Below are 14,836 nucleotides of genomic sequence, written 5' to 3'. Positions count from 1 at the left end.
AAGACTAATTACAGCACTTTAGAATCAATTGTTTGAATTAGGAGACAATAACTTTATTTGTCATGCACTTTGATCTTTAAAACTTTGCAGACCTTTTACATTTACAAACAGCTATATTACACACTGTGTGAAAGATAATATTTGAAAAAAGCATAATAGGGGCACTTAAATTTATTTCTATCAGTTCTTGGATTCCATGGGAATTAAAACCATGACCTTGGCTATCACTCATCAAAATCATGTTTCTCCATGCTTCAGAACACCTGACCATATAATAAGTTGCCGTATTTTCCGGATTATAAGTCGCTCCGGAGTATAAGTCGCATCAGTCAAAAAATGCGTAATGAAGAGGAAAAAAACATATATAAGTCGCACTGGACTATAAGTCGCATTTATTAAGAAATTTATTTAACAAAAAATACAATGTTACGGATGTGACCGCTCTGAAAGCGGCACTAAAAGACTGCTTTAAAACTTTCACAGAGACCTCAAACAGAAAGCACAAAGACTGTCTTTAAATTTAATTTAGTTTTGTATTAATTGTATCTTAATTTTAATCAATGTTTCATCAACCAATTGCCTGGATTTAATAAATAAGAAAAATATAGTAGAAAATAGATAATCATGACACGAAGGCGCCGGCGCGTGAACTGGAGCTGGTCTCATAAATGAACCGAAACTCAGCGTATAAGGTAGCCTACTTGCCTCACAGACCTGAGAAATATATCTATAGAAAGCTTGAAACGTCTACTTTTAAACAGAATAATTCAAAACGAAAGAAAACAGACTGTTCCCTGCTTATGTAATCCGTATGAAATGTGCATTTCTCTCTTGCGCGTTCACTACTGCGAAGATCGCAAGTCAGCATCGTCAGCTTCATCTTTGCAGCCGACACTGATACAGAAAACACTTGTTTATTAGTAAACAATTAAAATGTCTCCTTGCTATATCTTGACATATTCATAATCATTACTTTTGCCGGTTCTTTGTGACAGCTTTAGGTGCTTTATTGACAGCGCCACCCTTACATTTTACAAGAACGCGTCACCACCGCATCAGCACTGAAAACATGGAGATTTTTTTCTTTTTGTGGGGCATTTTGTTTGTGTTCAGGCTTTCTCATCTATGAACTCACTGTGACGGCCAGCCGTTTCTAACCTCTCTGTTTTAGTTCTGTCAGAGCTGCCGCGGTGGTCTCTAGTTCAGCCTGTTTCACCATGGTGGATTTAATAAATAAGAAGTAAATATAGTAGAAAATAGATAATCATGACACGAAGGCGCCGGCGCGTGAACTGGAGCTGGTCTCATAAATGAACCGAAACTCAGCGTATAAGGTAGCCTACTTGCCTCACAGACCTGAGAAATATATCTATAGAAAGCTTGAAACGTCTACTTTTAAACAGAATAATTCAAAACGAAAGAAAACAGACTGTTCTCTGCTTATGTAATCCGTATGAAATGTGCATTTCTCTCTTGCGCGTTCACTACTGCGAAGATCGCAAGTCAGCATCGTCAGCTTCATCTTTGCAGCCGACACTGATACAGAAAACACTTGTTTATTAGTAAACAATTAAAATGTCTCCTTGCTATATCTTGACATATTCATAATCATTACTTTTGCCGGTTCTTTGTGACAGCTTTAGGTGCTTTATTGACAGCGCCACCCTTACATTTTACAAGAACGCGTCACCACCGCATCAGCACTGAAAACATGGAGATTTTTTTCTTTTTGTGGGGAATTTTGTTTGTGTTCAGGCTTTCTCAGTTGTCTTTAGGTTAATGTTTCAGTTAACAGTTTTTCAGTTGTTTTCAGTTAATTTTTTCAGGGGTAGGCTACAGGAGCAGCATAGAGTACTCTCGCGGCTGTAGACGGTAATTTTTTCTCTTGGTTCATGTCAGTCAGTATGAATTCATTTTAATATATAAGTCGCACCTGACTATAAGTTGCAGCACCAGCAAAACTATGAAAAAAAGTGTGACTTATAGTCTGGAAAATACGGTATGTGGTCTGCCTCTGTTTTTAATGTTAAAATTGATCACCTGAAATACTGTACAATGAGTTGCAAATGGTTTTCATTTATGCACCAGAATGAACTTATGCAGTGCAGTCATATGTGCCCTACTTAGAGCTCATGCACAGCAAAAAATTAGTACATGTATCCATAGTAATGGGTTATATATGAATGGAGAGCACTGCACCCTCAGCCATCTGTGATCTCAGTATCACTGCCAGTCAGTGGAACACCAGAGATGCCTGGAGAAATGGGTTAGTGAAATGGGATCTCACTGATAGAGGGAGCATAGTGCTTGGGTTTAGTAGAGGATGTAGTTGATTTTTACATGACTAGTTGATGACATAACAAAATGCAGAAATAAAATGTTGCTGATGTATTTGTAATCTTTTTTTGTTATTGAGGAATTTCCCAGGCTGTCACATTGGTTTACATTACATTTGCATTTATAATTTTAGCAGACACTTTGACTAAAAAAGTTACATAAAATTGAGCAACACTACAACACAAGCGATTCATCCAGAGGAGAACATAAAAGTACTATAAGAAGAGCAGCAATATAAAGTTTGGAAAAGCTATAGATAATAGCTAAGTTATTTATTCATTCAAAATTATTAGTTTTAACATGGCCAACATGCCAGAGTCTCAAGCCACCATGGCCAAAACGCCAGAGCCTCTTCACGTCATGGTTGCCACAGCCTTCATGGCTGCCACTCCAGAGTCTCCAGCCGTTATGGCTGCCGCATCTGAAGCAACTAAGGCTGTCCCAAAGCTTTCAAAACTGGCGGAGGCCAATCATGAGTCACCTATGCACTCTATTGACTCTGACATGACCACGGAGGTCATCCCTGAACTTCCTGCCTGCCCTGACACGACCACAGAGGTCATCTATGAACTCACTGTGACGGCCAGCCGTTTCTAACCTCTCTGTTTTAGTTCTGTCAGAGCTGCCGCGGTGGTCTCTAGTTCAGCCTGTTTCACCATGGTTGTCATCATTCCCACTAGCTCCACCGTTGTGGTCTTCTGCTCTTCTTGCTTCACCGTGGGGATCTACAGTTTCGCCTACTCTGCTGAAGTGGTCTTTGGCTCCGTCTGCCCTGCTGTGGGGATTTCTAGTTCCACTGAAACATAACTCACTTCCTGTTTCGAATGCGCATGCGTCGCGTCTGAACGCGTTGTTGTCTTTGGAGCTCCATCGATTGATTTATAATTCTTGATTTCTCTTTAAACTCACTTACAACGAACATTTTCTATTTTTCCTCACCTCATAGTTACAACGCGGACTGTTGAGCAGACGCGTCTCAAGCCTATTAGTGATCCAACGTCGGATACTCTTATAGGTTACTCCTGTGGATCACGGCTGAACGCGTCTTCTCCACACTCACTTACAAACAAACATTTTTTTTGCCTATCGTGCGTCTACTCTACACCTGTACCACTAAAAAGACGGATTATATCCAAGACTTCAGTCATAAATTAGTATTAATATTGATAGCATCACTGGTAGCGTCGTTGCTAACTTAACTTACTGTCCATCTGTTAAAATGGCGAATATATCAGATGTAAGTAGTCTACCTTTTGGTGGAGGTGAGGACACATTTGAGCTACACGCGTTGCAGTCTGAGCTGGAAGCTGTTGAGAAACAGATCCACGACCTTTTAGTGAGAAAAGCCGAGCTGATAGACCGGCGGTTAGCTCTTGAAACATCACGCGCCGATGCACACAAATCAGTGGTCAACGTTACTAACCCGCTGACTCCGACCTCGTCTACTCCGTGCGTTACTCAGCATCGGTCACGAGCGTCGAGGCCGCGATCAGCTATGGTCTCGTTTACGCCGGCTCCAACATGCCACCACGAAGCCTGGATATTTCCGCAGCGGAAGACGCGAGTCAGGTCTAGACCAAGAAAACTCTCTCCGACCCTCCCGGTTTTCGAGATATCCACACAAAACCGCTTCTCCCCTCTTCGCGAAACAGAACACGATGCTGTGATCATCGGTGATTCCATCGTTCGACACGTACAAGCTACGTTAAATAAAAGTAAGGTGCATAGTCACTGCTTTCCTGGTGCCCGTGTTTCTGAAATCGCTGCTCACGTTCCCGAGATTCTGAACGAGCGCGTCGGAACTGTGGTCCTGCACGCGGGAGGGGCCGACATCAGGCTGCGACAGACAGAGGTTCTGAAGAAAGACTTCAGGAATCTGATCGATACGGCAGAAACTGCTCTTTGTAAATAATTGGAATCTGTTTTGGGAGCGTCCTAGGCTTTACCGTGCTGATGGCTTACACCCAAGCAGATTCGGATCGGATCTTCTGTCAGATAACATCTCCAAAATGTTAAATACCTTTTGACTAGTAACCAAAAGTTCAAATCATAGTCTCTGCTGCACCAAATTAACTGATATAAATAGTGTAGAACATTGCATAGAAACTGTGTCTATTCCTCGTTTAGTGAGATCAAATAATAAATCTACTGCAGGATCTAGAAAAAATCTAATTGTTATTAAACCAGAAAATGTTGCTATTAGTAACCAAAAACAATTTCTAAAGCTAGGTCTTCTAAACATTAGATCACTCACACCTAAGGCAGTTATTGTAAATGAAATAGTCACGGATAATAGCTTCGATGTACTTTGCCTTACTGAAACTTGGCTTAAACCTAATGATTATTTCGGTCTAAATGAGTCTACTCCATCAGGATACTCCTATAAGCACGAACCCCGTCTGATTGGTCGTGGCGGCGGTGTTGCAGTGGTCTATAGAGATATTCTCAATGTTACTCAGAAAACGGGTTATAAGTTTATTTCGTTTGAAATACTTGTACTAAATGTTACGCTCTTAGATGTTAGAAAAAAATCCATATTATCTCTAGCCTTGGCTACCGTATATAGACCGCCTGGGCCTTACGCTGATTTCCTAAAAGAGTTTGCAGATTTTCTCTCAGATCTATTGGTCAATGTAGATAAAGCATTAATTGTTGGAGATTTTAACATACACGTAGATAATCCAAATGATGCGTTAGGGGCTGCGTTTATAGATTTATTAAATTCCTTTGGGGTCAAACAAAACGTCACCGGACCAACTCATCGTCTTAATCACACACTCGATTTAATTATATCATATGGAACCGATCCAACCGATATAGATATCATTCCACAAAGTGATGATGTCACTGACCATTACTTGGTAACTTGCATATTACGTACTGCTGTAATATGTCATGCGGCGCCGCGTTTTCGACCAGGCAGAACAATCCTTCCATCCACCATAGATAATTTCTCGAGTTGCTTGTCTGATCTGTCTCAGCTGCTGCCTGAACCCAAACAAACAGATGAACTAGAAGAACTAACTAGCACTATGAGCACCATTCTCTCTAGAACATTGGATGTTGTTGCACCCGTTAGATTAAAAAAGGTCACAGAGAAAATTAAAGCACCATGGTACAATAATACTACGCATGTTCTAAAGAGAGAAACCCGTAATTTAGAGCGTAAATGGAAACAAACTAATTTAGAGGTCTTTAGAATCGCGTGGAAAGACAGTATGTCACGTTATAAAAAGGCCCTAAAAGCGGCCAGGGCTGAGCATCTCCGCAAACTAATAGAAAACAACCAAAACAATCCTAGGTTTTTATTTAACACCGTGGCTAGACTAACAAATAAACAGACGTCACCCGAACAAAATATCCCGTTACAGTTTAGTAGTAATGATTTCATGAACTTCTTCACTGAGAAAATAGAAAACATCAGAACCACAATTGTAAACGTTCAATCCTCAATCGCACCTTATAATTCAGCCTCAATTTTCCCCCCGCAAGAACAATTACAGTGCTTTACAACTATAGAACAAAAAGAGTTAAATAAACTTATCACTTCATCTAAAACAACAACATGTTTATTAGATCCTATACCAACTAAACTACTGAAGGAAGTGTTACCTGTAGTGGAAGAGCCTCTCCTCAATATTATTAACTCGTCTTTATCTTTAGGTCATGTTCCAAGAACATTTAAACTGGCAGTGATAAAACCTCTCATTAAGAAACCACAATTAGACCCGCATAATCTAGCAAATTATAGACCCATTTCAAATCTACCTTTTATGTCTAAAATACTAGAAAAAGTTGTGTCCACTCAACTGGGCTCTTTCTTGCAAGAAAATGATATCTATGAAAAGTTTCAGTCGGGATTCAGACCGCATCATAGCACTGAAACTGCGCTCGTTAAAATCACAAATGATTTACTCTTAGCTTCTGACCAAGGCTGTTTCTCAATACTAGTTTTACTTGATCTAAGTGCTGCGTTCGATACTATAGATCATACAATACTCTTAGATCGACTACAAAATTATACTGGTGTTCAAGGACAAGCATTAAGCTGGTTTAGATCATACTTATCAGACCGCTACCATTTTGTCTATTTAAATGGAGAAAAATCGATCATAATTCCAGTAAACTATGGAGTGCCGCAGGGATCTGTGTTGGGCCCTCTGTTATTCTCAATATATATGCTGCCACTTGGAAATATTATAAGGAAACATGGAATTAGTTTCCATTGTTATGCTGATGACACTCAAATATATATTTCATCACGGCCGGATGAAAACGCTAAATTATCCAAATTGACAGAGTGTGTTAAAGATATAAAAGATTGGATGACGCGTAATTTTCTATTATTAAATCCAGACAAGACAGAGGTAATACTTATCGGTTCAAAAAACCGCCCACAGAACCTCTCACAATACAACTTTGACATCGTAGGATGTCCTGTTACTTTATCCTCTACAGTAAAAGACCTGGGTGTTATACTCGATTGTAACCTGTCTTTTGAAAATCATATTTCGTATGTTACAAAAACAGCCTTTTTCCACCTTAGAAACATTGCTAAGCTACGTAATATGCTATCAGTTTCTGATGCAGAAAAGTTAGTTCATGCATTCATGACCTCGAGACTAGATCACTGTAATGCTTTATTAGCCGGTTGTCCTGCATCCTCAATAAACAAGCTACAGTTAGTCCAAAATGCAGCCGCTAGAGTTCTTACTAGATCAAGAAAATATGATCATATAACACCGATTTTATCATCACTACATTGGCTACCTATAAAGTTCCGTATTAATTATAAGGTATTGCTACTGACTTATAAAGCCCTAAACGGCTTAGCTCCAGTCTATTTAGCGGATCTTCTATCACCCTATAATCCATCGCGCTCTTTAAGATCAATAAATTCAAGGCTTTTGGTCATACCTAGGATATCCAGATCAACCAAAGGAGGGAGAGCATTTTCACATTTGGCTCCAAAACTCTGGAATAGCCTTCCTGATACTGTTCGTTGCTCGGACTCACTCTCCCAGTTTAAAACTAGATTAAAGACGCATCTTTTCAGCCAGGCATTCATATAATATTGTTAATCTCACAGTTTCAAACTACAATCCGGCCTCTAGTTCATAAATGCCAGAGGAGAACTGGCCCCCGACTGAGCCTGGGTTCTCCCAAGGTTTTTTTTTTCTCCATTAGGTCACCTGATGGAGTTTTAGGACACCATTAGGCCGCTTGATGGAGTTTTTTCGGTTCCTTGCCACTGTTGCCTTTGGCTTGCTCAGTTGGGGATATTTTGGGGATATTTAATTTTATTCTATCAATCAATAAATTCCACTAGAAACAAACTTTGTTGTATTATTTTATTTTAATACTGTGAAGCTGCTTTGATACAATCTGTATTGTGAAAAGCGCTATACAAATATACTTGATTTGATTTGATTTGATTTGAAATGGTCTTCGGCTCCGCCCGTTCCGCTTTGGTGGTCTTCAGCTCCGCACCTGCCCAGCCGGCTCCACCCTGGTCACCAACTTTGTCTGCTCCTCCCTGGCTCCCAATCTACCTCAGTCTCCACCCCTTCTTCCGCCACACAGGCTGTGCTTTTTTATGGTGCTTTTTGCCAGTTTTGGAGCTTAGTATGAATAATGACAGAATGTTATTTTTGCTTGAGCTAGTGCTTTAATCAATCTTGAAATGCTTACTTAAACACCTGCTGAAATGTGTAAACATTAATGCAATGTTACACATAGGCAGTGCTCAATTCAGTATTACTGTGTCTGTTTACTACAGTAATGCATGCTGGGTACTGGGGGAGGGACAGGGTGAAATAAGCAGATAGTGAAGAAGAAAGGAAGGAAAAGGGGGAGAAGATGAGGCTGCAGCAGTTGAGTCAAGAGGGGCTTTGTTAAATGGTTAGAAAGTGGAGGTCAAGGGTAAGTATTGGGAATTACTGGGAATGTAAAGGACGTTGTTGTAGAATAGTGAGCCATGTGTCAAACACACAGATGAGTCACTGCCTGGGTGAAAATTCAAGCTAAATACCACAGGCTGGCTTGTTCATATACTGTAGTTTCATGGCTAAAATACGTACAATACTTAAGGCCCTGATATACTCACGGCGAAAGGCTTTTTCATTCTTCTCATTTCGTCTCATTTCATCAGAGGTACAATTTCATTTTCTACTATAAAGCAGTTCTCCAGTGTGTTCATGTTTTTAGTCACGGATGCCTGACTGAACAGAAAAATTTAACCAGAGAAGATTTCCATGTGAAAAAAGGCGGAGCCTCAGCGCACACGTACCTATTACGTAATCGCCACAAACCAATATAGTATGGAAGTGTTTACCAGCCGGCGCAAACTTTTCTGGAAAGTTCGCTTAAGCAAGCTGTTTCGAACTCCCAAAACGAACTCCAAACAAACTTCGTTTTAACCTGATTTTGTTCGAAATGATGTCACATCAATTTGTTCTTCGATTTCGTTTGAATTATATCAGGGCCTTTACTTAAAGGTTAGTGGTTTGTACACATGCCAAACCCTCATTACCAACAGTATGTGGAAATATGATGATGCAGTTGACTATGTTGATTTTCTTTTTTATATCTGTAGCCTAGTAGCAGTGCTGCAGGGATGATGTATTTTTGTAGGCCAAAACCCGTAAATGAGTGACCCAGTTCCATCATCCTGAAGTCTAAAATAAGGCACTAAATAATTTCACGTTTCATTCATAAAAGCATAAAATACATCAGTAATACCTCCTTGTGAATACCTCCTTTAAAGCTTTTACTTGTCTTGAAAAAGGCTTTTGCTAACAAGTGGCTAAATGGGACTATGGAGTTTTGTGGGGACATTAAACATCATCACGCTGAACAGGAGAACTCATCTACTAACAAGTCCGCTCTCACAGCCTCTTTGTGTTTATAAATTGCGCTCTTGCAAACTATTCTAACTTAAATTTTCAGTGAAAATGTTTTTTAATAAAGACTGAAAGAGTTGCCAGAAGCTTAACGATGGTGATGTTGAAGTCATGTGACCATGATTTGTTTTATAGCCTTTGTTTAGGTTTTTTTTTTTTTTCAAAATCCAAATCTGCAATAATCAAAAAAGCCAATGGAAAAATCTTGTTGGGTTTTTGTCGAGGGAACCAGGGAGATGTTAACTTCCGGGTTGGCCTACAAAAATACGTCATCACTGCAGCAGTCTATGCTATACACTTTATGCAGCTTCTACCTGCATTCTGGCCTCCTCCCTGGATGCCTTTAACTAGGTCTAATCCAGTGGGACCTTCCCTTCTATTTTGGGAAATAGTTCTGTTTTAGATCTGCGCACACTTCATTTCAAGCCTGGGATTAATCAGACACATTTTCCATGGAAAAGTCAAAATTTTCCCATCATTGTATTGTTGTGTCTTTCGAAATAGATTGGATAAAGAACAAAAAAACAAAATTGTTTCTAAGACAAATAGGTCCTCACCATTGAATCAGCCACGATCTGAAAAACTATGATAGCGTTGACACTTTTTGGGGGTAATCAAACTAAGATTTGGGTTATTTAGATATTTCTCTGCTCTTTAAACAGGGGTAGGAGATATTTTAACATCACCCGTAAAGAATATCAGTGATCCAGCTGCAGTTCCTCATCTGGACTGTTTTATTTATAGAGTGCGCTCGTGTGATCTGCAAATAGATGGTGAAAATGAACAGGACTGGATTATGAATTGACTACTTTCTGGTTATTTAAGGCTAAATTCACCCACAACTCATGTGTAAATGTGCAGGCCAGTACAAGTTGTGTGAAAACGTGCCATAAATATCAGAGTATGAGGGTCATGAAGGGTGTGAGGAGGTGGGACAAGGTTTATGGTTTCACTGTAAAACTGGACTAATCCAAGTATGCAATGACAGAGTCTCTGGCACTCTGCCTCAGACAAGGGACTCTGTCCGTGTATCATGTGGGGGAAGTTTTATGTGTATATTTTTTTGGGAGAATTGTATTTTGGCTTGCACAAGGTGTCTACTCCATGAGTGAATTATAATTTTTTTGACATAATGATCAATGCTATATTCTCAGAGATTTCCTGCCTAGAGGATCAGGAATTGTTACAAGGAGACCACTTGTCCTTCAGCTCATCAGTTCAACTACAGGTATGAGTGATACTCACATGCACACACATTTTGGTTGTGGTACTTAATTAGTGATCAGGTACCAAAACGTTGTTCGGAATATCTCAATATAACTCGTTATACTGTATATGTATACAAGTACAGTTTTTTGTTACTTTTTATATTTTTTTATTTTTTATTACACAACATTGGATTATTAAAAAAAATAGATTCCACCCTTGAAGTAAAGATATCACTTGCTGAGTTCATGTGACAATAGTGTAGGATACTACATTTTAGTACATTTTGCTTTTACTACGGACCTAAAAATATTACAACCAACAAACAATCTAAAATTTAAGACACAGTAATACAATAAAAATACACACATTCAACAAATAACCATTTAACCAATTATCACAAAGCCAGGTAAAGCTGAAGAGAATTTTTTCAGTTGTTTGCCTTTTAAAATCTGTTGTTAAATCATTCTATAATTCCCTTCACTGAAAATGATGACTGCACAAAAGCTTGTTCTACATCTTTGTACACTACAATTATTTACATTTATGCACCCTTATAGTCACTCCCCTTTCTTCTTGTTTCGTTATTAATTGACAAATAACTTTAGAAGAAAAAACATTTACACATTTCACAAATAAGAAATTTGTAAAACGATTTTTATCGTCTCTGTGTAAACGACAAAAACGGTGACGTGACGCGTATGCGTATTACATGTTCAGTCTTTAGGCACGTGTTTCTTTACAAATTGCAAATCGTCAACCAGCAATTTTTTTTGGACAATGCTGTTGTCTACACAAAACCTTTCAAAAACGCAAAGGAAAAACTTCAGATTTTAGTAAATTGTTGTTGTATTAACTTACCCTGACATCAAATTATCACACAATCATTGCACACATAGAAAATGTGGCTACTTTAATGGGTATATAAGGTCTAATCATACAAAAGCAGTTAAAAATAGTTTTGAACCTTTTTTTAAATATGTCGATGAACTTTAATTGGGATTTCAATATTACACCTACAAATTTAAAATAATTAACTTTCAAATTTCAATTTTAATTTATCAAATCCCTTTTGGTAACAATATTCTATACAGTTAATTTTATAATCCGTACTAGTCTGAGTCTTTGGTTTCCATCTCTACTTCGAAAAAATAGCCTATATCTTGTGGTCTATGGAGTATGTGCATTGAGCACTAGAGGTCAGTGTCTCCTCTGTTAAGATTAAAATCAGTCAGTATGGAGAGTGGAGAACTGACAGATCTTTGAATTTCCTGAATTACAAACTGTTGCAAACTGTTGCAAAATGTCAGTTCCTTAAGGCCCTATCATCTTCTACTTTTCTAATTCGTACTTTCCGTTCTCCACTACAGAGCATGCAGAGTTTCTGCACTGTAAAGGAAAGAAGTTTACAGACTTTGATGATGTCCGACTGGAGATTGAAGCAGAGACAGACAGAGTCACAGGAACAAATAAGGGCATATCCTCCATTCCCATAAACCTTCGTGTCTACTCTCCAAATGGTATTATTGTCAGAAAACAAGTAATTCATTAATGTACTTTAACGCATTTATGCTCAACAAGGCTGCATTTATTTTTATCAAAAACACATTAAAACGGTTTTCTACTTTAATATATTTTACAATGTAACTTTTTGCTGTGATGGCAAAGCTGAATATTCAGCAGCTGATTTTCTGCTCAAGAAACATTTCATTATTATCATTGTTGAAAACAGTTGATAATAAACAGTGCTGCTTAATATTTTTGTGGAAACCGTGATACATTTTTTTCTGGATTCTTAGATGAATAGAAGGTTCAAAAGAAGAGCATTTATTTGAAATAGAAATCTTTTGTTACATTATAAATGTCTTATAAAAGTATTCATTTATTTAAAAAATAAAAAATAAAATAAAAACAATATATGCTCTCCTTTTAATGTTGTCCATGCCTCGGAGAGATCTAATTTATATTTTTTTCTTTCCTAGAAGTATCTCTGGCCAAATATCTCTGTCTTTGTTTTTCTCATTTTCTTTCTGCAGTTTTGAACTTGACTCTGATAGATCTTCCAGGCATAACTAAAGTACCAGTGGGAGATCAGCCTCCTGACATTGAATACCAGATCAGAGACATGATCATGCAGTTCATCTGCAGAGAGAATTGTCTCATCCTTGCTGTCACACCCGCTAACATGGATCTGGCTAACTCCGATGCTCTTAAACTGGCCAAAGACGTGGATCCGCAGGGTGAGTGGGAAAGAACGATTATGGTTCATATCTGTCCTCAATTATATCCCCTTTTGGCCCATTCACATCATTGTAATGTTTTTCCTTCTTGTTTTTCTTCCTGCTTTGCCTGATCTTACTGTCAGGCCATCGCACCATTGGCGTGATCACTAAGCTGGATCTGGTGGACAAAGGCACAGATGTCAGGGACGTGCTGGAGAACAGGTTACTGCCACTTCGCAGAGGTACAGCACACATGTAGAAATGTGTCAGTAGAGGCCTGTGCAGTTTGGTCTAAGACCTGGGCCACTGCCAAGCAAGTCTGCTGTAGGCTATAGTGGCTAAAACAGGGCCAGGTGCAGAGTCTTCATGCTTCCTGCTGCTGCCTTAATGCATTAGACACACAGAAGTCCAGCCATGGACGAGGGTTAAGACACTCTAGAAATCCTATTTGTCATTTATGCAGATCGGATACAGTCTGACTTCTAGTTGTAGGACCTTGACTTTTCCATTTTTGTTGGGTCACAATACTCAAGAACAGAACAGAGCTGAGCTTATGCTTTTTTCTCAACCTTTTTGACTCAAGGCATCCCATTGTCCACAACAATATTCAGAGTCCTCAACAAAAATATTCAAAGTTTTCTTTGGTACATCCTCTGTCATGTTTTGTTTTCAAAAGTTTTTTTTTTTTTTTTTTTTTTTTTAATTACAGATACTAGGCATGTCCATAGATTCAAATACATAACTAAAACAATTATAATTAATATAATTACATTTCAGAAATCCTGAAGTTTTAGCAGCTGACTGTACTTTAGGCATCCCACTCTTTTTAACCAATTAATTTACATGAATGTTACATGACATGAATTACTGTTTAAGGTTTAAGGACGAGTAAATTGGAAGAAAAAAAAGTTTACTCAGAATTTCTACCCAAGAAAATATTTGAGAGAATATATATATATATAACCAGGAAATTATGTATTCTTTCTGAAAAATACCCATGGTGTTTTAAGATTTTATTAATTTAATAATTGTATATAATGGCTTTTCCAGGTCTAGAAATCACACATTTAAAATGAAGCTATTCTAGTTCTTCAAAGAAGAAAAAAGTTGTTTGGGGTGTGAATAAAAAACGGCGGCTTGTGTAGACAAAATGTAAAACTAATAAAAACTGTGATATAATCTTACCATTGTGTGTTAAAAAAGAAGACATTTCACAGGATAATAAGGTTGAAAAAAGTGAAAGAAGTGCATGGACAAACTATCAAATTCAAAACCATTTTAGAAAACTGCATCACATCACATGATGTTATAAGTGTGATGTTTTAGTTTCATTAAAGCAAAATTGTTTTAAAATTTTTGTTATTCTGTGCAACCCATTCAAATGTAAATACGTGTAAATTGGTTGATACTCCAATGCAAAACAAACAAAGTTCAGTATTCTGTGAGCTATTTCAATTTGAAATAATGAGGTCACATTTTTCACCGCAGGTTCTACAAGATAATTATCTTAATGACTTTTCTCTAAAACAAAGAGGCGTCATTGTAAAACACTGTATCTGAAAGAATGAAAATGCTGTGGCTTCAGGTTATATTGGTGTGGTAAACCGTGGTCAGAAGGACATTGAGGGAAAAAAGGACATCGGTGCAGCTCTGGCTGCAGAGAAACGGTTCTTCAAGTCACATCCTGCATACAGACACATGGCAGACTGCATGGGCACTCCGTACTTACAGAGGCTCCTCAACCAGGTGACAAGACACAGAACATTACAAGAAGTACCGCATTTGGGAAATACATGAGAGCCCACAGATGGAAATGATAGCTTTAATTGTATTTCTTCTCTTTTTTGTCTCCCTAGCAACTTACCAACCACATCCGTGACACATTACCAGCGTTACGTAGTCAATTACAGACTCAGCTTCTCTCGCTGGATAAGGAGGCAGAAGAGTACAAGTATTTGAACCCAGACGACCCCTCACGCAAGACCAAGGCCTTAATGCAGTGGGTTCACACACACATAAACTCACTCTAATTCAGAGAATAAATACACATGCGCAGATAAACGCAAACGAACATGGAGGCAAACACACTAGTCTTTACCATATTGCAATAAACAAGACTTTTGTTTACTGCCTAAACACAAACACATTTTGTTTACTGCCTAAACACAA

General features: G+C 38.3%; 1 protein-coding gene across 4 annotated transcripts in view; it reads left to right on the top strand.

The window, feature by feature from the left end:
* dnm3a (dynamin 3a) overlaps positions 1-14,836 on the top strand; it is a 51,542-nt gene that overhangs the window by 2,939 nt on the left and 33,767 nt on the right. For all 4 annotated transcript variants that reach the window (XR_014603480.1, XM_084092064.1, XM_084092063.1 and 1 more), the window contains exons 3-8: positions 10,394-10,467; positions 11,816-11,965; positions 12,482-12,685; positions 12,811-12,909; positions 14,253-14,413; positions 14,524-14,666. Coding sequence is in view for 3 of the 4 variants with exons in the window: in XM_084092064.1 (XP_083948190.1) it covers positions 10,394-10,467; positions 11,816-11,965; positions 12,482-12,685; positions 12,811-12,909; positions 14,253-14,413; positions 14,524-14,666 (831 nt within the window). In the remaining variant the exon portion in view is untranslated. The remainder of the gene's footprint in view (positions 1-10,393; positions 10,468-11,815; positions 11,966-12,481; positions 12,686-12,810; positions 12,910-14,252; positions 14,414-14,523; positions 14,667-14,836) is intronic.

Source organism: Abramis brama (assembly GCF_963993115.1).
Source record: "Abramis brama genome assembly, chromosome: 18".
Classification (NCBI taxonomy): domain Eukaryota; kingdom Metazoa; phylum Chordata; class Actinopteri; order Cypriniformes; family Leuciscidae; genus Abramis; species Abramis brama.
Note: the sequence above shows the minus strand (reverse complement) of the source record. Positions and strands in the feature narration are given on the sequence as shown.